Source organism: Trachinotus anak, unplaced genomic scaffold (assembly GCF_046630095.1).
Source record: "Trachinotus anak isolate AG129_WGS33_773 ecotype Australia unplaced genomic scaffold, CSIRO_AGI_Tana_v1 ptg000019l, whole genome shotgun sequence".
Taxonomy (NCBI): Eukaryota; Metazoa; Chordata; class Actinopteri; order Carangiformes; family Carangidae; genus Trachinotus; species Trachinotus anak.
The window spans coordinates 13,963,818-13,986,529 of record NW_027273870.1 but is presented as its reverse complement, the minus strand read 5'-3'; the positions used below and the strand labels follow the sequence as shown (position 1 = coordinate 13,986,529).

Here is a 22,712-nt window from a genome sequence, read left to right as displayed (position 1 = left end):
TAAAACTCAAGGAGATCTTCACCACCTCCTGAGACATATTTTGAAGATGCTTCAAAGTATAACCTGAAAAATATTACTGGATAAATTTATCAAATACTTACAGGAAAACAAAATTGAAGATTTACAGTGCATTAAAGAAAAGTGGGAGACAGAACTGAAAACCATTATACTTGATGATGAGTGGAACCAGAGTTTCAAAGATATTTACCTCTATATTAAGTCACCTTATTGGCAGGAATATGCTTGGAAGATGAATGTGAAATACTTCAAAACACCATCAGATATGTCCAAGTATACACAAAATAACACACGTTGTCGGAGGGAATGCAGGGAAAATAACATGGATTATGTATTTAATTTTTACACATGTAAAAAAATCCAAACATATTTGTTAGATATTAAACACATGATAGAAATGACATTTAGGAAAATGGGGCATCTAGAAAAACTAAATATTCTCATAGGAACACACCCCAAAAGCCTGGAAAACAAAGAATTATACCTTGTTTGGATTTTGAGAATTACAGCTCTCAAGCAAATAACAAGGAACTGGAAAAAACTGAACCCTCCAAAATAAACAAATGGCTACAAACAGTAGAAGATATATAGAATATAGAAAAGGTAACTTACAATATTAATGAGAATGAAAGGAAGCTGGAAAAGATCTTTATTATTAGATGGATCAGGAAGAAGATAACTTATGTAGTACACATGAAACTAACATGAAAATGCAGTAGCTGGTCTACTTCTAATATAAAATAAGAAAGCCTTTAATACCAAATAAATCATCATGCTTTTCTCTTTTTATTTATTCATATGTGTATATATTCAATATATTTATTAGTTTTTTCCATATGTGCATATGTATATGTGTAATGTGTTTAGATAGGTATAGGTTAGTAGGTATATGCATGTGTCTGTTGGGACTCAGATCATTCAGGGTGGGGGAGACATGATCCTTTGTTCTACAGACAAAGGAAGGGTCCTGTGAACATCATTTCCCACAGTTCCCCACTTTTCATACCTGATGAGTACCCCCCATACAGACCCTTACTGACAGGAAGTGTTGGACACTGGGTGACGTGTGACCCAAGGCGTCATCAGACAATAAAACCAGCTGTGCCCCTTTGTTCTCTCTCTGGCCTCACCATGGGTGCAACAAGGCTCCCAGAACCAGGTCAGCACAACGGCTACCTGGACCAACAACTCTACTGCAGGTCTGCTCACAGCAGACTGCTCCACTTCACTCTTCCTCAACAGCAGCGATTGCGAGCGCCTGCTAAAGGAACAAAGAGTGAACAAGATTACTTCAGTTCCAGCTGCTACGACACCAAGTCTGCAGCTGATTCCCAAGAACAGGAGCAACAGCAGAGTTAGTGTGGAACAACTAACTCTGCAAGAAGAACGAAGGAGCGACCAGCGGCCTCCTCTGCAACACCAAAGGCCGCACAGCCGGACAGGACTTCACTCCACCAGGATGTCACCACAAATTCTCTGGACTTTGTGAAGACAACACTGGGAAGGACCTTCTCACTTTTTGTTCCAAGGACTAGGTCACGTTAACGCGGCTTAACCCTAATTAGTACAGCGTAACACAACACGGCTGAGCACATGATTGTTAACTATGTTGATGTACATGTACAGATCTAGTTAATGTCTCTGAGCTTTGTTGTTGTTATCTGTATGTTACTGTTAGCCACACTGTTAACTGACACTTGTATGTCCTCATACATACATGTAGCCAACCCTCTTTTTAACCTAGCACCCTTTGACTACCTGAACTGGCTTTGATCAAAGAAACTCACACTCTCCCTCCCTCACATGCCATGTGGCGGTAGCTTTGTTAAGGTCATGTGGTCACAGCAACCAATTTGATTTGGCTATCTTCCCTTTGTTTGTACACACACACACAAGGAAGAATCTTTCCAACCTCTTCTCAGTAGAACTTACACCCTTAAACAGTAACCAATTTGAGACTGTACAACTGTACAATATTGGCTATCTTTTGCCGTTAAGGCTGGTGCCCCTGAGGATAACTCCAATTAATTTTTGAGTTATTTAATATTAATAATAAAAATATTCATATTTTATTAATTTTTGATAGCAAATAAAATAAAAACTGACGCACAACATGTCTATATATATAAATAGTTATTTGACTGTATGTATATGTATGCATGTATATATGTGTACACACAGTATATATGTGGGTAAATGATAGTATAGATATGTATGCAAATATGGAATGGAGACACACATTATGATCAGTAATAGCTATACTGCTGTTCACTCTTTTGTCGTATATTTGCACTATGCTCAGAGGTGGGGTGATTAAAAAAAAAACTTCAAATAACAAGAAATATACTGTTTCATTGACATAAACATACACAATAAAGTATAAAAAAGAAAAGAAAATAATGCTGGAGGCTGTAATCACTACCAAGGTGCCCAATAAGGTATCTGAGTACTAAATGTGTTAAAAATTATTTCAGTTTTTCCTTTTTTTTCACTTTGTCATTATGAGGTATCAAGTGTAGATTGATGAGAGAAAAATTATTGGAATGATTTTAGCAAAAAACTGTGACATAACAAAATGTGAAAAAAGTGAAGGGGTCTGAAGACTGTCTGAATGACCTGTGCTTCGTCAAGGTCAACTAAGAAACTCCATCCCATATGAATGAATGGAAAAACATAGGCCTAGTGCATGTTATATTTAGTGATTACTTCAGGGTCAAGATGGAGGACCCTAATGTAGGCAGGTTGATTAAAGAAAGATTTCATGACAAAAGGTAAAGTGTCTTATGATGTTCAAAACAAGCAAGGATCTAAAAATCATTAGATGAACACTAGGGAATATACTGGAGATTCAAAACAAGCAGGAGTACAAAACCAAAAGAAACCAAACAGGACTCCAGAAAAAATGCTGGAACTCTTGAGACAAACAGTACAATGCTAAGACATTATCAACAACATGAGAAAGGTGGGAATGTGGCAAGCGCAAGAAGCAAAAGAACCATATACACTACAGGTAAGTCATTTCAAAATGAAATAGGAGGGAAGATAAACTTAACAATAAACAAAATATCCACAGGAGCTGGACAGGACGTAACAACTGTGAATTTTCATAACAATGGCATCATCAATAGACTGATTAAGATTTTCTAATTCTGTTTGAATGGCAGTGCAAGACAATATGAAATGAATCATTTCCTTCAGTACCATGGCATCTTAACTACTAAAACAGGATGTCTTGGTTGCTAGACAGGTGTGATTTGGGGATTTACTGGCATTGCTTTCTTCTCTAATAACCTTGCATGAAAATTATAATGTATAGAGGAACAAGTCTTTTATCAATAATAGACAGGTATTAATGAATATAAATATAAATGAAGTCATATAATCAATTACAAATTTGAAATAAATTCTGTTATAAGCTCTGTAGGCCTAAAAACCTGTAAGGATGTGAATTACATTAGAAACTAACTAATAACTCTGATCTTCATGCCTCCCGTGGTGTAATTTAAATCATCCAGTGGGTCAGTTTGACTTGTCTACAAATCAACCAAACAGAATTCCCGCCTTTAAAGAGAACCAGTGCGATATAAACGTGTAATTGTTGTGTTGAGTGTATTGCGGTAGCGTACTTGCCGACCTGTCATGCGCAAAGTGAACGGCAGGCGGCAGCACAGGGGAGAACCGGTTTTGACTGCCCCCGAAGAAGAAGAAAGAGACGTCGTTGTCGTTTTGCTGGGTGCGCCGCACAATCGGAAGAATTCTTTTCCCGTCAGCTTTTATGCAACCAGGTAAGCTCAGCAGACGGAGGAGGAAACTCCTACTTGTTAAACAACGTTACCGAACGTTACGTTGCGCACGCCGAAAGACGTCTGTGTTGTATTGATCAGCCTTATCCCTGCAGCTCTGATTATCGATAAATACGGTGGCTCTTCTGTCTGTTTTGAGACGGTGAAATGTAACGTTGTTGACAGATGATTCTAAAAGCGTAATAACCGGTTAATACTTCCGGAGCCGTGTCACCCTTCGCGTCCGTGCAACCAACCTTTAGAGAGTGAAACCGTGGGGACAGACGGGAACGCGTCGCGTGTCGTTACGTGATTCAACTGTATCGACACTGTCAAATGGAACTGGGAGAGTTTCATGTGTTTCCTGCGTCACTCGAATGGCTGAGTGTGTGTTCACTGTAGTTTTATTTTGCAAGTTAACTAACATGGCCTCTGCCCAGACATGTTCAGATATTAACGTGAATGTTTGTGGTAAATAACAGCCACATGCTGCATTACCAAAATGTTACCAGTTAATTATCGCTCAATAATTAATGATTGACAAGTATAGGCTTAGTACATTTAAATAAAGGGTTTCAAATGCAAGACCAGCACCATGACATGACAATTATGAGGCAACAGCTGCTCTTGTTTTCAAACATGATTAGGTCATTTCTAGTGCGGTGCCCACAAACCTGGCAACCTAGTAGGACATGAGGGAACAGCAGAGGCCAACTCACAAATCATCTGTGCTAAGGTGCTAAGTCCAAAAATAGTGAAAATTTGTATTGCAGAAGAAAAAAAGACCATAGCACAAATCAGGGTCCACACAGAGATGTATAGTTATAGTAATTACCAGAATGACATTCAGAAATCATACCTCCATCAAACAAAACAAGGCCCACACATTGAAGAAAGTGATGAAAACAATTTTGGATCTGCCCCTTTAACTACATCTGCATGAAAATTGAATGGGTTCTTCCCTGCTCCCTCCCCCGTCCCTCCACCAAGTTTGGTGCAAATCAATTCAGTACCACAGAGACAGACGAGCTGTAGATTTTCTCAATCATTGCTGAGTTGATGTTGAGCTTATAGTATATTAATGCACTACACTGTGAACGTTGATATTTTTAAAAGTTGTGAAAGTGGCAGTGGTTGTATTGGTTTCAGTGGTTCAGTGTTTGCATGTGTGAGGCTGTACAACCAATCACCAACGTGTGTGCGTGTCTGTTTCAGACTGGTCAACATGACAACCAAGCACCGATTGATAACTGATTCATTCAAGGTGGTGAAGAAAGCCAGGAGGGGGGGGCGAGAGAAGAGACCCACTCCTCCTCCACCACAGAAAGGTAAAGAGCAACCCGGTGTTTGTATAGCAGTCAGGTGGTGTGTGTATTTAATCCAGGTCAGCATCTGCAGATTGTGACAAAGGCTAATATATATTTTTCTTACTCATAATAGCACATGTTTTTTTTTCATATTTGAACTGGTCTCTGTAAGTTTTTGTTTGTTTGTTGGGTTTTTGTGTCGTGTTTTTTTGTTTTACTAATACCTTTGTTTATTTGCCCGATAAAATTAGACATCACCATGTATGAAAATTATTTTGTCAGTGGAGATATTTTATTAGGTTAGCTATTGTTTGTAAAACAAAAGAAAACTTGATTTTTAGTTTTTAATCCAACTTTGTTCATGTTGTGTATTTGTGACTATGAATCTTTTTGATGAACTAGAGGCTGAGACTGAGCCGGTCAGAGAGGAGGAGCTGCACAAGCTCAGGCAGTTTGACCTGGACTGGAGATTTGGGCCCTGCACAGGTAACACATGCATGCACGTGCGTGCACACACACACACACACACATATATATATTTATATATATTGTAAAATATGACTTTGGTTAAAAAAATACAGGAGATAGGATAAAGTGATGTGAACTGAAATATAATAAATATGAATTGCTGTCTTGCAGCAAATTTACCATATATGTTTTTTCATTTGAAATGATGAAATACAGATTTACTACGTTCTGCATGATGAATAGAATCAAGATCAAGTTCAAAAGTAGATCCTCATGATTCTCAAAATGGGAAGAGCTGTTGAAAAACTTTTCAGTGTTTGTGCATGAGAGTGGCAGTCGACCCATTCATTGGTCGGCAGATTAATGGGGCCCATCCTCGGCGTGTTGAGATGATAAGCTGACACCTCACGTTGCAGATGTGTCTGCGGGCAGCCTGCTCAGTGTGGCTGCTGTGGCTGCCCCTGGTGTCAGTTTCGCCATCCCACAATAAAGGTAGTTTGAATTGTGAGATCAGTGGAAGCTGTGGCATAGATAAAGTGGGAAATGTGCTGATGCTGTATGTAACATTACCAGAGAGAACACAGTAAGACTTGAACGCCTCACCCTCAGAGATCAATAAATTTAATTGGCTACTGTCAATGAACAATGTTCAGCAATTATGAACAGTTTGGAATTGGATGAGTAATGTGGCATGATTGTGGGACAGTGGCCATTGTGGGATGGTTGTAAGACAGTTGTGGGACGGTGCAAGTTGTGGGCCTGTTGTGGGATAGTTGCGGGATGGTTGTGGGATGGTTGCAGGGCAGTTGTGAGACTCTAGGACGGTTGAAGGATGATAATGGGATGATGACAGTTGTGGGACAGTTGTCGGATCGTAGTGGAACGATGACAGTTGTGGGATGGTTTCAGGATGGTTGTGCGGTGTTTGTGGAATGGTTGTGGGACAGTTGTGGGACGATGACAGTTGTGGGATGGTTGTGCACAACTGTTTTGGGACAGCTGTGGGTCAACTGTGGGACAGGAAGCTAGTGTAAAGGTATGAGTGTCTTTTATTGTTGCTGATTACATAACATAAACATATTTTCTTCATCAGTGTTGCTCATATACACAATCATGCCAGTGCAAAGTTTGCCATCGGTACAGTAACATTAATAGCCAACTAGCAGAGCTATTCTCAGGCACCTGCTATCAACTGAGGATGACAAGTGTGAAGACAGGACTGATGAAGGCCCCCCTTCTCGTCTGAAGTCAACAATGTACTGTCATAAGCGACTGATTTGTTATTTAGGAGACTGCATTGGCTAATGGGCTAAAGATGACGAAAGAGAGCCAAATGATAGCAGGAGTCTGAAAGATGGCGTCAACGTTTTCACCTCAGCAACATTTGGGGAACGAAGGTCAGCAAAGGTTCTGTGTGTGTCTGTACGTCAGCGCCCCAAGCTAACGTGGCACAGTGTTTATGAGAAATAGTAGTGGGTTCATGGCACAGAATCTCTGCACTATCACATTGTTGACACCTCTAACCTCTAGTCACTCAACAAACGATATGAGCAGGCTGTGCAATGCAAGGGAGCAAAGTTATTAGTAGTTTTTCAAGCTACTTTGTAAAATCAGTCACTCTACCTTCAGTTATGTTGATATAGAAAAAAATATGATCAAGTATAGCTCACATGTAAGTCACTGCCTAATGATGTAATGATGATGGACAGTTAGGATGACTCATGGAGACGGTGGCTACAGTTCTTGCTACACTGTTACTTTACCAGGTGTCTGTCTACCAGAGATAATTTCTTGGTTAATGTTTGACATCATTTTACTTTCTACAAGCACTTACATTACATGCTGTGGTTTGGGAATGCTAACATTCCTGCTTACACAACAGCTCTGTATCCTCTTGCAGCAAATGCTTCTACTTCACTCTGTAGGTCATGTCACACACACGTCCCTGTAAAGACAACTAAATGGCCAGAAAAACAACTCCCTATGAATGCTAATGCTGCTCTGAGTCTGAAGCAGTTGGCGAATATGTTCACCATGTGGCCTTTATACAGTGAACAAATGCAGCTTTAATGTCTAAGAGTGCTAAGGATGGTTCTTGGGCATGTTTGCCATCATTGACAGAAGCCTTAAGTGAAAAAGATCAACTGAGTTACCTTTAAAATGTTCATGCTTCATTAATCTGTGGGTGAGATCACGGACATTACATCCATGTTTTCTAAGGTCCAGGAGGATTGTAGCTGTTGGGGCCACTCTTTTTGGGGAAAGGTAGAGCACACAAAACACTGAATCATTTATCTCCCTCTCTCTCTCTCCCTCCCTCTCTCTCTCTCTCTCTCTTCCTCTCTTTCAGGTATAAGCAGGCTGCAGAGATGGGAGAGAGCAAAGCTTCATGGTCTGAACCCACCTGAGGAGATCAGAGACCTGCTGCTGCAAACAGACACTGACCCTGACTACAAGCTCAGGTAACACGCGCGCACACACACACACACACAGTTACATCCCACTACTCTCACATTTATGTTCAGAGTCACAGTGATTATGTTTTGGGCTCTGAGCAGCAAGTACAGGTGACCTACACTCATTGCTGTGCCTTAACACATCTTGTGTAGACACAGTGTAACTGTAGGAACACAGTGAGGTGCAGACCAGTGTGAGCTTCAATGCACATTGTTCTAAATTATTATTATTATTATTATTATTATTATTATTATTATTATCGTTATTTTGGATCAATTATAATTCAGTCAACTGCGTACTACAACAGTGGTACTATATGCATAGTATCTTTTTTTTGTCCACAGTCTGCCCTACTGCAGAGTCCAACTCCTTTATCACTGCTTTGCTAACATATAAGATACAAAAAAATAATTATAATTATATAATTATATAAAATTATAAAAACACCACCGGTGCCCATTTAGGTCCTGCCCTACCTGCAGCTAGATAGGTGGCGTCTTGTTTGGGTAAGCTTTTGAATCATATGCCCGCCTCCCCATAAATGACGGCATCCAGAATAGGGCCGGAAGAGGGACTGACCCAACATGGCCAGTAAAAACTTTGTGGATTTTTTGACAATCCACTGGCCCACCGATGTGTATAGGGGAAACACTGGTACAGAATTTGCTGCCTTGCTTGCCTCTAACCTTTTTAGCTGTTGATGTTTTAAGATGACATTGATAGTGTTGTATTTTATAAAATATTTTGAAATGTTGGTTGTAATATTGTATGTTCTGTATTCATTATGGTCATTTATGTTTCTCCTTAAACTTGCTTTGTCCTCAAAGAGAAGACATATGATATTTTGTAAGATGATGGTAATGTTTATTTTGTACATGTTATATCTGTTGTGATCACATGGCTGATCAATGGACTGTATAAACTGGCAAAAGCTGCAGGGATTACCCTGATTAGAGCAAGATAATACATAATTAAAGATCCTAAAATAAGATACATGTTGAAATCAGGCTCCCACACGTGCAGCATTTTACTGTTAGTTACATCAGTATTTAGTGGAGAATGCATCATGCTGTGATAAAAAAATAAGATATATCTACATTTGATCTCTGCAAATTTTATGTGGTGTTGAAAAATACAAGAATGACATTCTGCTCTGACAGAATAATACTAAAACAACTGATGTGAAGCATTTCTGCAGTGATTGTGTTGTTTGTCTTTCAGCCTGTGGAGTGAATATCCTTTGTGAAGAAAACACACCCAACAAAAGTCAACTCAGGTTTCTTTTTTGTCTCAACATTTTCAATTATGTAAAAACTCATATCCTTAGGCCTTTTAAAACTAGAGAAAAAATATAAAGAGGGAGACGCCACAGCCACAGAAGAGGGATCCTTCTCTCAGCATGAAGACCGAAGAATGACAGGACATCCAGATGTTTTTTTTTTCTGTTTAACTTTGTTTTCTTCTACACACTAAGTTTTATGAACATTTTTATTAAAAAAACAAACAAACACTGTCCTGTTTCTGTTTTTTAATGTTTAATTGCAGAAGGGGTTTGGTCACTGTTGACAGGAGACACAAATGATAACGTTACACAACCAAATATTGTTGCTCCACTTTTCTATCTAGCATGTGGTCTACACACTGACATACATATGCCTGTCTTTTTATAACTGACCTAACCCACACTCAACTCCCCAAGATACATGAGGGAGAGAGTGAGTGGGTGTGTTTGCAGCTCTACCAACACATTGGAAAGAGTTCATCATTTGTAGTGTTAAAGTTATGGCAATGAAGACATAAATATGCTTATTGGAATATATTCCCAATAACAAAAATCATGGATAATACCTCCATGACAGTAGTATACAAACATTCCCAGGACTTCTATTTACATGTATGTCTGTATCTATGTATATCCATTGAGAAGACAGTTGAGAAAAGAGAATAGTGTTTACTTTTAATTTCCTATGCTTACAAGTAATCGAGTAATCCTGGTTGTGTTTATGTTTGGCCCGTCGGGAAGGTGACCATTATACATTCATTCAATTGGCTTGCAGTCGATCACACACAGCTCAACGCTGATTGGTTCGTGTGTCGATCAGTTGAGCTATGGTGGACGCATCTCCCGCTGATTGATTAGGAACTCGATGACTGGGATCAGAGGCGGGGCGTTTTTGGAGTAAATCTTCCAGTAGGCGGGACTTTGGAGGGTTCTACACGCTCATTCGTTAATGTTCTGTGCCAGTCTGACTGCTGGGCTTCTCATTGGATTGTTTTTTGCTCCGTTGGGGTTTTCGCTTTGCTAAATGCCATAAGCGCATACATTACGGGGCAGCAGAGTCGGGGAGAATTAGCCTCGGTAACACCGGAAGTGAGACGATTTTCATATGAAATAAGAGTCTAAAATCAGTTGAAGGAAATATAACTGCCAGTTTCTCGTTGATTTTGCAGTACTTAAGGATTTTTTTTCGAAATATCCCGTAGCAGTCATTTTCCTGAAATTTATATTCGTTTTGATCATGTCCTGCCACATTTCTTAAAGAGAGGCCTTTATTTTGCAACTTAAGACCGGATGTACTTTTTGATCGTCTAACTTGATGTGAATGGATGCTGTATCTTTACGCCTGAATAATACTGACACACAGACGCTCCTGCAGCCGGGATAATGAGTAATAACACCGTTTTGTATGGGTAACTAGTCTCGGACCATATTTAGAGAAACATTTGCATTAAAGAAGACGTATTTTTTAGTAGTCAATATTTTTACCTCTCGGAAATTACTCTGCTTCAATGGAAATATCTATCGGGTGATATTTCACTCACGAGCGGCTGTCACAGTAAAACTAAATAGCTTGCCGTAAAATATATTTGAGTGTTTTTTTGATCCTTTTCCATTTAAAACGCATGGTTCTGTGATATATCCTGACTTACTAAAACTGTAGAGACAGTGGAGAGACGACACACGGGCAGACCGACCGTTCTGGTAAGCAACCTGTTCATCTCCGACGGATTAACGTTTGAACATACCGTTAGCTGTTTAGCTAGCTAGTCATCCATATAGCTCACTACCCGACTGCTAGCTTAGTCTGGCTACAAGGCTTTTGACAGTTATGATACGTCACCTGTCGTTTGACATATCTTGTATAAGAGTACATATCAAATTGCTGGCGAATCTCATCACTCATGAGCAACATGTCCCTGAGTGTTTGCCGTTATGTCATCCATGTTACCTAGGATAAGGCGAGGCCACTCGTTATAACAAATAAAGTATTTAACACTGCATATTTTTATTGTAATGTAGAGTCAGCTGTGTCAGCATGGGGCGGTCGGTTGGTTTTGTATTCTGCAGAGTGGCGTCAGTGATTTTAGGGCGATCATATAGATTTAATAATCTCAAACACAGGCCTTCATATAAGATGACTGAATGCCTTTACGAATCTTTGAGAAGAGAGCATTGTGACAAATTCGGCATAGACAATCTGTTAAATAAAGTTTAAAGTTTTTGAATTATCCTAGACTGCTCGCTTGCACACGGACATAGCGGCGGACGGATCATGGGAACAACGGGCTAATAGTTAATTACCGTTACATCATTATTTAAATGAAACCTAGTTGGTGCATTGGATATATGCCGATTTGACCAGTGGCTCCTAGTTGTTTGTAAAAGGCCATTAGTCTTCTTCAAAGAGGGACGTCTCATCCTGCAAAAGTCAAGAGAGCATTAAATTGTCAGATCTTTAATGGAGTTTTGAGGCCAAGTAGAGAAACACAGAATTAAAAAATAGAAAAGAAATAAATATTGTCCAGTGTGATGCAACACAAGGAGATATTTTTGTCAGAGGCAGTTCACACCCTATGGATAGTAAGTCATGTCTCCTGGGCCTATTTGTCTCTGCGGGCTCCAGTTTGTGTGGTTGCTTGGCTGTACAGTACATTTGATTCCCCAGCCAAGCACTGCAGCTATAGTGTGTATTTGTCACCCTAGGTGCCAAAACAGAACCACATTTAAGTAGCCGGTTACCCTGCAGATGTTGAAACTACTCAAATACTGTCTTTTATTGAAAATCAGATTAGTCCAGTCAGTGTGCTCCAGCCCTGACATGATAAATAGGAGTAATAAGAACTATCATATCATTAAAATCATGAAAATGTTAAATACAGCAAAAATATGTTCTGTTTTTCACCTTTAACACAAAATATCTTCATTAAAGCCATAGTACCTTCCCGTAGTTTTAGAAGAATTGAATTGACCTGGTTTTCTCTCAGTCTTGTAACTGCCTCTGGGAGTTAGTAGAATAAGGGTCTGAATATTGCCTGTCTTCTTTCTACTCCTCCCTCCACAGTGATGGATAATGCTCATACTAAGACGGTGGAGGAGGTTTTGGGCTTCTTCTGTGTGAACGAGTCTACAGGCTTGAGCTGTGAGCAGCTGAAGAAGAACAGGGAGAGATGGGGTCCCAACGGTAGGTTGATTTTATTTATTAAACACAACAGTAAAACTGGATGTCAACCATGATAGAAATGCTTGTGGGAAGGAAACTAGCTTTTCTGCACTGTAATTTATAAATCAAATAAAAAAATGTATAGGTGATAATGATGATGTTTTTTTTTCTTTTTCTCGTTCATCTTTACTCACAGAATTACCAGCTGAAGAAGGTGAGCAATATATCTATCTATATATCTATCTAGCTATCTAACTAGCTATCTATCAAAGTCTTTCTTTCTGCTCACTGTGTCTCTTGTGCAGGGAAATCCCTTTGGGAGTTGGTCCTGGAGCAGTTTGAGGATTTGTTGGTGCGAATCTTGCTGCTGGCTGCATGCATCTCCTTTGTAAGGAAACACACAACTGTATGCAAAATAACAAGCAAAGACATACACAACATCTATACACAAGTAATCATAGTCATTTCCAGCAGCTTATGTTTTTGTATGAACTGACAGATAAGTTTAACCCACCTATATTCACACTCAAGTGAAGTTGCACACACACAGTGACTTGAAACTCAACTCAGACTCAAGGTTTGGGACTTTGGAACATTCACCAAGGAGGTTACTGTGTGTGTTCACTGATGTCTGTTTGTCTCTTTGTTAGCAGGGCATCATCTGCTCTACTGAGCCCATCTCCTAGCTTTTATATTTTTGGCACATTAATACTAAGGCTCTTTGTAGACAGTAGTAGTAGTGGTGATAATGATGATTAATGATGATGATGCAGTACATGTTTTGAATTCCTTAGATGTGGTAAAGCAATGTTCTGAACAGCAGACGATAAAATGCTCATACAACATAAGACACTATAGACTTGATTTGGGCGATGTCCACACTAACACGTTTTCATTTTAAAACGTCCACAATAACACACCTGAAAACACGTATCACATGACTGTTCACATTCACTGGGCATGTGCAAGTAGCACACAATAACACTGGTAATTCATTATCCATGTTGCTTTCACCACTGGTAGTTCAGGCTGATAAGATTATCATAAGATAATCAGGAACGACCCCGGTTGACCCCGGGTGTCTACATCATAATTTCTAAAGGTCTCTGTTTCTGTCCGTCCAGACTACAACACAACCCTGGAGTTAGACTAAAACAGGTGCAGCAGCATTTCTGAAAGTCTCTATTTTAGTCTCTGGAGTAGAGTCAACGGAGTAGGAAACGTATAAGAAGAGATGAGTTTAAAACTAAAATGTATTCATGTGGATGTAGCCTTGGACTCTGACGTAGAGACTTGAGACTTGACATGGATTTATAAAAATAAAGTTAAAAATAACTTATAAAAAATCTGTGATGCACACATACACACAACAATACAAATGGAATTAGTGCCCAGTGACACAGTATCACACTGCACACAAGTCATCAACTTTCTCTCTGTCTTGTCTTTTGTCTCTCATAGACTCTCGCGTGGTTTGAAGAGGGGGAGGGAACGATCACAGCCTTTGTTGAACCCTTTGTCATCCTCCTCATCCTCATCGCCAATGCTATTGTAGGAGTATGGCAGGTAAAGAGTCTATGGGAACTTACATTTCTTCTATGTTCAATAAGTGAGCAACACCGTTGTTTCAGTCACATCATGGGCTAAATTGTAAACACATTCCCCAGCTATAAAAAATATTTATTTTCCTTGGAAATTGTTAAATGACTATAAAATGACACATCAGTATTCTTTGGACCTGCACCATTCATCATTGTGACTCTTTAAAAAAAGAAATGCTGTTATGCACAGCTACACAGCTACTGTAAGTGGCAGATGCTTCAGCTAAAGCCTGGTATTGACACAGAGCATACTCAAGTGGCCCATGCTGTTCTGAGCATTTATACATGAGCGCTGGTGTGTCTGTGTCGCCAGTTGAGACTGAGCAGATCATGTTGGTGTTGAAGCTGAGAAATGATGAACAATAGTTACTTTTACTTAAATTTCTGCAATAAAGAGAGAAGACATTTGGAGGAGCTGAGGCGTATGACCACTGAACTAATCGAGGGTGAATCACAGGCACTGCGGTCTGCGTTGCCCACAAGTAGTCGACAGCTGTGTCCAAACTTGGGCCTGTGGCTCTTTGCTGCAGGTCACCCCCTTTCTCCCTGATTTTCCTGTTGTTATCAGAATAAATCATTTTTAAAAAAGTGATCAACCTGTCATGGACACACCTGCGTGGATGCATTATAATACATGTATTAACGTACACCCGGGTGCCCTTGTTCTTCAAAGTCTTTTACCTTCGAAAGTCAAATCATTGAGCAAAAGCTGCGTCCCAGAAGGTTCATCACTTTTTATTGTCCCCTGGAATCCCTTCCGTTGTGTTTTGAGTATATGCAGCACCTATGCTGTCAAATTGATGAAGATGTTTTCTGAATTTGTTTTGTCGATTTGAGTGTGTATAGTTGCTGTGTGTTGAGCCCTCAGGGCCACTGGACTATTAACTCTATACCAGCACTAAGGTCTAATTCTTGTGTCCGCACCTGTTTGGTTATTTCCTGGAAGCAAACCAGTGTATCTATGTTGATGTGGGAGAGAGACAAGGCTTTGGGGTTCACTTGGCATAGGTACAGACACACACACACACAGAAACACACACACACATACACAATCGAAACACACTTCTCACTTGTGTCAGTTGTGGTCTCTGTCCCCTGCAGATTGATGTATACAATTACAAGTTGAGACTGAGAAAGATTAACAGCAGTATCATCCATTGGAGTGTAATCCAAACACCAGTCCTCCTGCTCTGCTCACAACAATGCTGCTCACAATGACTACACACCTGTATGAACACCTGCGATCCATCCACAGTCTGTGATTTGACAGAAAGGCTGAGTCTGACTCTACACATGGAGGGCCCTGTAGCATGACTTCATTCATGATTTAAATCTCTGGACATGGTGACGAGATCAGTCCGGATCCAACAGTAGATGCTGTTGCATTAATTGAAGTTTAACAGTGAATCATCCGGAGTGACGCAGCAGTCTGTAGCAATGAGTCAACAGTATTTTCCCCCTCATGTGAGAAGGTTTGTTACAGCAGCATCTCAGTTTTGCCACTTGAAGTCATGTTCATACATTTTTGCAGTTGTGCACAGAAGCACCACACAATGATGCATCCTACATGCTGTGAGCAAATCGACATGTCAATGAGAACATTTTAAAACAAGCTGCTGGATGGTGTCAGGATGAAACACCCTCCATACTGTCATGTTTTTCTTCTTGAGGGAGAAGTCACTTACTCACACCTCTCCAAAGTGCTGCTCACTTCACTGTCTGCTGTCACAGCTCAGCCTCCATTAATTATTTAAATCTTTTGATGAGACTCTGGGATTTAATGTTCACTCACCTTGAGTGCTTTTTTAAACACTGATGAAGTAAATCTACAAACTCTATTTTATATTTTATATTTTATATTATTTATATTTGTTTAAGGATATTTTTATTTTTGTTCCATTGTGTAAAAATCAACTGTTACTTTGCTAATACTCTGTCTATTGTACTTGAAAGCTATAAATGAGTATTTTCAAAAAAGTAGAGGAGAAGAACGGCAGAGCTTAAGTTAATTTGCCTAATTTTAAATGTTTGATAAATTATAACCAGCCCTGTCGATGTTCCAGCAGCTGCAGCGCCAGCATATAGTGCCTTGCAAAATTATTCACCCCCTTGGTATTCTTTGTATTTTATTGCCTTACAACCTGGAATTTAAAAGGAGTTTTGGGGGTGTGTGTATCTTTTAATTTACACAACATCTTTGAAGATGCAAAATATTTTTTTTATTGTGAAACAAGAAATAAGACAAAAAACAGAAAACCTGAGCATGCATAACTATTCACCCCCCCAAAGTCAATACTTTGTAGAGCCACCTTTTACAGCAATTACAGCAGCAAGCTTCTTCAGGTACGTCTCCATGAGCTCGGCACATCTAGCCACTGGAATTTTTGTCAGTTCTTCATGGCAAAACTGCTCCAGCTCCTTCAAGTTGGATGGGCGCTGCTTGTGTACAGCTATCTTGAAATCATACTAGAGATTCTCAGTTGGATTGAGGTCTTGGCTTTGACTGGGCCATTCCAGGATATTTAACTGTTTCTCCTTAAACGGCAACGGAGTGTTGCTTTAGCGGTGTGTTTAGGGTCATTGTCCTGCTGGAACGTGAACCTCCGTCCCAGTCTCAAATCTCTGGAAGACTCAAACAGGTTTCCCTCAAGAATTTCTCTATATTTTGCGCCGACCATCTTTCCTTCAATTCCAACCAGTTTTGCAGCCCTGCCGATGAAAAACATCCCCACAATGGTGTTCTCAGCTGATGAGAAGTGTTAGGTTTGTATATACTTTGCAAGGCACTGTACATCACCCACTTGATAACAGATTTAGGCAAATTTATATTCATTTTTGGGGTGTTGTGTAATTTCAGGTGGTTGATGGAGACTTTGTCTCTCTGTTAGTGACCTCATCCTCTCTTCCTCTGTTGCTGCTTTTAAATGTGATGAGAGGAGCTCATGTGGTCTTTACTGAGGCTGACTCTGTACCCCTCCTGTTAACAATGAATTCAGCCTCGAAAACCTTTTTCCACCAAGGTTAGCGTGTGTAAGCTGGTCTTTTAAACATAAGTAAACCTGCTTAAAAAACATGATTGTCTGATTGTCTCCTTTTGCACTGACAGACCAGTCTACCTTTCTGTTTAGAGCGATGTCATCACATGGCCACAGACACACATAGAGATGCAGGAGAGAAAGAGTCAGCTGGGTTTAGTTTTGAAAGATCATATTGTAGCAATTTAACAATAGAAATGTTGATTTTTCTTTAACAGAAACCAATTAGTGGTTCATTTCAAGAGACCCATGATCTTTTGTCTTTTTTATATTTTCTATATTCTGCATATTTTTATATCTACTATTGTTTTCTTATGTCTTATCTTTAATAAGACAAAAGTAGTTATCTACTAAGTATCTATCTGTTAAGTTATTGTCTGATTACTTGATTAATTGATGAAATAATCGGTAGAATACTCGATTACTAAAATAAGTTGCAGTGTGTTGAGCTCTCAGGGCCACCGTACTTCTGACTCTTGAGAAGCTGAGCCAGACTTTCAACTGCTAGCTGTGTCCTACCATAGTGTTAACACTTTACATGTAGTACCTGTGGCCTTACTTTGGAGTGAAATTATTTACGCATCATATGCTCCTTCATCACAAGCAGCCATCTTACATGTCTGTATCTTTCTGTGTTGTCCTCCAGGAGCGTAATGCAGAGAACGCCATCGAGGCTCTGAAGGAGTATGAGCCAGAGATGGGCAAGGTGTACCGTCAGGACAAGAAGAGCGTCCAGAGAGTCCGAGCCCGAGACATTGTTCCTGGAGACATTGTGGAAGTTGCAGGTAAGCAGACAAATAGCACTACAACAAGTACCATCATCCTGTGTGGTTGATTACAAAATCAGAGGGTTTATTTGATCCTGAGACACTGTGAAATGTGCAGTTTTACTGTTTCACCTCAAAGGTAGGTAGATGTCCATGCCTTTTTATGCCTCCACACCAGCGACAGTCAGGGCCGGAGGCATATTGTTTTCAGGTTGTCTGTCCGTCTGTCTTGAAGACATGATATCTCAGTAAGGCCTTGGCGCAACCTCTTCAAATTTGCACAAATGTCAATTTTGACGATGAATTGATGAGATTTTGGTGGTCAAAGGTCAAGGTCATAGTGACCTCACACTGTTGAGCTGTCTCTTAAGGCTCTCCTCTGAGCATGTGTGAATATGTTGCCAGATTACTGGTCTGAGGTGATGACATGCTTTTCAGTTTTTCTTCAGTATTATTAATGATGTTTCCTGAAGCAAGAGAAGAAGTAAAATATGAACAGGAGCCATTAATGATGGAAGACTGATGCCTAAAGTTTCTCTGAACCTGATAGGCTGTTAATAGTGTGTCTGTTGTGCTGCAATGAGAATGGAAAGACCTTCTGCTGCGTGATTGTTTGGAATTGGCTGAAATAACACCGTGGCTTCTTTGTTTAGTCATTCCTGGCAAACACTATAATCTGCATGCCTGCCGCTGCATCTCTGCCCTCTTGTCCGGCTGTCGTCATGGAAACCCAGCGAGAGGCAGACAAGGCCTTCATGGAAAACATGTGATTGCATCACATCTAAAAGCAGCAATCCCAGAAGGCTTTGCAGTAGGGACAGGAGGGTGCTCTGAGTGATGTATCTGATGTTGAAGCTCATGGTCTGGTGTAGAAATCTTTTTTGTCCAATTCAAGTGTTTCTGAGCAGTGCCATCTTTACTCAAGTGTTTCAGTGTTCGAGTGCATTCAGAGTTTTAGAGTGTTTGTGACTGCCAGTGCAGTGGTTGCCGGTGACGACTTTGACTGGAGGCATTATATTTTTTCAGGTAGTTCATCCATCTGTCCGTCCAAATCATCATGAATGCCACATCTCAGTAACACATGGGGGAATTTCTTCACATCAAGAATGAACTGATTAGAATTTGGTGGCCAAAGGTCAAAGGTCACTGTGACCTCACAAGGCACATTTTTTTACCATAATTCAAGAATTCATAATTGTGACACAATTTAACACAAATGTCTAACAGGATAAAATAAAGCGATGACATTTTTTTATCCCTAAGGTCAAAGGTCAACTTCACTGTGACATCATTACTTTTCCATTAAATTCCTTCACAGTCTCCACTACATATGTTATATGAGTCTGACACATGGATGTAAATTGGTTGGTGGTGGGGTTTTTTTGTTTGCCAGTCTCATTGGGAGATGGAAACTATAACCTCATCAGCAGTGTTGCTGCCAACATCTCTCGCTGCCTCCGAACCTGTTTCTGGGTGTTGTCACCAAAATTTATCTGAAGGTGAGACCAGACGGGTCCTTATTCTACTCAACATTCAACAGCTGAACTGACTCATTGTTTTGTATTTGAGTAAAAATGTTGAGATCTATTCACAGACAAAATCAACACACACACACACACACACACACACACATACACATTTATCTTGACCCAATAAGAAAACTCTTGAATCCTCCAGATACCCACAGATATTTTAAGCTGCTCAGAGAGAGGAAACAGGGTTAGGTGTGTGTGTGTGTGTGTGTGCATGCGTGCATGCGTTGGTGCGTGCATGCCTGCGTGCGTGTGTGATCCAGTGCCCCTCTGACTGTAGTAAAAGTATTGGTCCTCAGGAGCGTGGGAACTCTGTGACACCATCAGAGCTAGAGGCTGAGTTTATGTTACAGTGGCTCACTCTTATTGTTGTGTTCTCAGTCTGCCTTTTTGGGTACAGTTGTGGATTTTTGGGTTGACAATGCCAGTAACTTGTGCATGTCATGTGGCTTGTTATTAACTTGTTTCCATTGTCATCACACATTATTCTGCAGACCAGCAGATTTAGACAGTATAACATTTGTGTTTGTACCAGCTATGATGTGTTCTGCTTGAGAAAGACCTGTTAATGTGCCCTGGTTCCAGACCTCTGAATCACTGCCCACACCTGAGTTTCAGATTTGGTGTTGTGCTTTTAAGAGCTTATGGTTTTTTTCATCATGATGTTCCAATAAAATCAAATGTGTAATATTATTAGTAGTTTTTTCATCTTGGCTCGTGCAGATAGTGACACTCAGTGAGGTGAACACTGTCAAACTTCTCCAGCACCAAACAGGAAGTAGTAAACTGAGCTGATGGTGAGCATGGAGGCGACTCAGAGGAGGAGCAAGCTACCATTAAATACACGAGAGTGTTACAAACTTTATTTAATTATAATAACAATAATAATAATGATGTAGAATTTCAAAGAGCATTTTCAAAGCCTGGAGGCATCCTGTCCAGGGTGTACTCTGCCCTTGCCCAATGTCAGCTGGGATTGGCTCCAACCCCCCAGTGACGCTGTACAGATGAGCAGTATATATGATGGATGGATGGATGGAAAAAGTCAGGATAGAAAAAAAGTTTTTCTTCATGTTAATTTCCACCAGGAGCATGATGGGAAATGATGGGAAATAATTTCAAAGGAATCTAGTCCTGCAAATATTGACTCCGCAAGAACCCCAGTCTTTACAGAATCTTAAAGTGTAAGACTAAAAACTCTGTAACCTTTGACATATCGGGCCCTATCCTACACCCTGTGCAAAGCACAACAGAGTTGTCATTTTTCCCGTCCAGCGCCAATGTTGTTTAAATAGCAAATACACTTGCACCTGAGTGCTTATGGCCTTAAAATGAGATGAAGTCCGGAACATTGTTGGTGCATTCCTATCTTGAAGCATTGAAACCTGGTCTGAAGTCAGTGGTGCAGTGTTTCACTGTTACTTTAAAGGTGCATTGTCAAGACAGTAATATGCGCCTATAGAGGTGGGCACACAATGCACCTCTTTCGCACAGGCAGAGTGTGCCACAGTGTTTCCCAGTCATCACTTAGACTAAACTTGTTCACTTGGTTTTTTATAATGAACCAAAAATGTATTCACACTTCTCAAAATGTAGCATAAAAGATGTCTTATGTTGTGATTTGTGTTGTTGCTTCTCTCTAGAGCTCTGTGCAGAGCACAGAGCTGCTACGTGCATGTGTCAGGACTGGATTCACTGGTCATTCACAATGTTAAGCTACTCACCAGAAACAGAATCAGTTTCTGTATGAAACACTGCACCATTAAAATAGCAATCCACCAAGGTGCAAGCGCGATGAGCAGGTGTCAGTTTTTTTAATGTCTTCTGGTGTGTGGTAGGCATTATTGTGACACCAGGTTGTGATGCTTTTTAAGATATTTTAATTTTAACAAGCTTGATGTGAATTTAATCTGATCTTCATGACACAGCTGTACAATCGAATCGAGTCAGGTTGATTTATTTTACTCAAAATCCTGAAGAGGTCTTTACAGTCTGAGCAACAAATGACTGTTAAACATGAAAACATTAACTGTACAGATCATTTTACATGAACTGAGTGCACTTGTGCTGTTTCTGGGGCTCTACCACAATATTAGATTTTCACTACACGATTATCGTTCCCAAAATAATTCACCATAACAATAGTATCATGATATCTATGGACAATTAGAATGAAAAAATAATAATGCTGTCAATCAAATTCCTCTTCAATTGTGTTATTGTGTTTTGTCTCTTTCTTTTCGAACAGAACAATTCCACTTCATGCACAGTGAAAAGAACAAGATGAAGTGATAGACAAAAGATCCACAAGGCCAAACATCCGCGATCATCATATCATCACGTCATTATTTAAATATCATGGTTATCGCCCCATAACACCCCAAGCTCCTGACGTGCCTGGAAAACCTCCACTGGGAGACGCCTTAACTGACAAATAGTGGTTTATTGTCATTAACTGAAAAAACATCAAATCTAATCTAATGATTTCCACTCAAACATTGATAGATACCTAAAGGCTTTTACATTTTAACAAATAAATTCCTTGTTTAAATAAATAAGATTTGAGACATTAATCAAACAAAATTGTTAAATCAATGCTTTTACATTAAGTGACATTCCTAAAACTGACTTGAGGAAGGAAGGTCTGATTCAGTGTAATATTTCAGGTTTCTTTGTAGTAGCTGTAACAGGTCTCTTGGGCTCTGAGAGAAAGCACAGATCTGATGTGTCATTGCAGCTGCTCAGTCTCTGTCTCTGCTCTCTGGGTCTCTCTGACTCACAGACGTCTTTAAACACTTATAAACAGTTTATGAACAGCTCTGCTTGTCCAAAAGAAGGAATGCTAACCTTTCATGTGCAGCAATGTGTCCTTGTTATTTATGAAGCAAACAAGTTTTATCATATCATCAACACATGACTTCCTCTTGAAGTCTCTGGGGAAACGTTTTTATTACTGACTCTCTCTGGATCTCCTGGTCCATGTGAGACTGGTTTTATTTGGAATCTAGGTCAGGATCTTATTCACTGTTTACATGAAGCTTCATTAAGAAGAATCCATGCAGGTCTTTTCTGTACCAGTGATGTGGCTTGCTGAGCAGCATCAAGACATTGTTCCACCTAATAAAAAGTGGAAAATTATATCAATAATTTTCACCGTAATTGTACTGCTTTACATTGTTTTTTGGCTCACTTGCAGTATCTTTGTGACCCATGAGTGGGCCTGGGCCCACAGGTTGGGAACCACTGCCTTAGATTATATTTGACGAAATGGTATTTTTTTTGATAAACAACAGTTAGACTCCT

At 39.9% G+C, this 22,712-nt stretch overlaps 2 protein-coding genes across 2 annotated transcripts in view; both read left to right on the top strand.

The window, feature by feature from the left end:
- The first annotated feature begins 3,642 nt into the window (after positions 1–3,642).
- Positions 3,643–9,542, top strand: pold4 (DNA polymerase delta 4, accessory subunit). The gene is made up of 5 exons (XM_071505493.1): positions 3,643–3,803; positions 5,016–5,128; positions 5,510–5,593; positions 7,926–8,037; positions 9,254–9,542. The coding sequence occupies exons 1-5, from the start codon at positions 3,658–3,660 to the stop codon at positions 9,276–9,278; spliced, it is 480 nt and encodes a 159-aa protein (XP_071361594.1). The 5' UTR covers positions 3,643–3,657; the 3' UTR covers positions 9,279–9,542.
- A 578-nt stretch (positions 9,543–10,120) lies between these two features.
- Positions 10,121–22,712, top strand: part of LOC139636990 (sarcoplasmic/endoplasmic reticulum calcium ATPase 2) — a 30,854-nt gene continuing 18,262 nt past the window's right edge. The window contains exons 1-6 of the mRNA XM_071505443.1: positions 10,121–11,015; positions 12,376–12,495; positions 12,671–12,688; positions 12,780–12,862; positions 13,936–14,040; positions 17,757–17,895. Of these exons, the coding sequence (XP_071361544.1) occupies positions 12,378–12,495; positions 12,671–12,688; positions 12,780–12,862; positions 13,936–14,040; positions 17,757–17,895 (463 nt within the window). The 5' untranslated portion in view covers positions 10,121–11,015; positions 12,376–12,377. The remainder of the gene's footprint in view (positions 11,016–12,375; positions 12,496–12,670; positions 12,689–12,779; positions 12,863–13,935; positions 14,041–17,756; positions 17,896–22,712) is intronic.

What these genes read in the sequence shown, in the direction of transcription:
- pold4 (XM_071505493.1), top strand. Translation starts at nt 3,658, where the DNA reads ATGCGCAAAGTGAACGGCAGGCGGCAGCACAGGGGAGAACCGGTTTTG. An exon ending in GTCAGCTTTTATGCAACCAG is followed by an intron (nt 3,804 to 5,015) that starts GTAAGCTCAGCA and finishes TGTCTGTTTCAG; the next exon opens with ACTGGTCAACATGACAACCA. An exon ending in GAGATTTGGGCCCTGCACAG is followed by an intron (nt 5,594 to 7,925) that starts GTAACACATGCA and finishes CCTCTCTTTCAG; the next exon opens with GTATAAGCAGGCTGCAGAGA.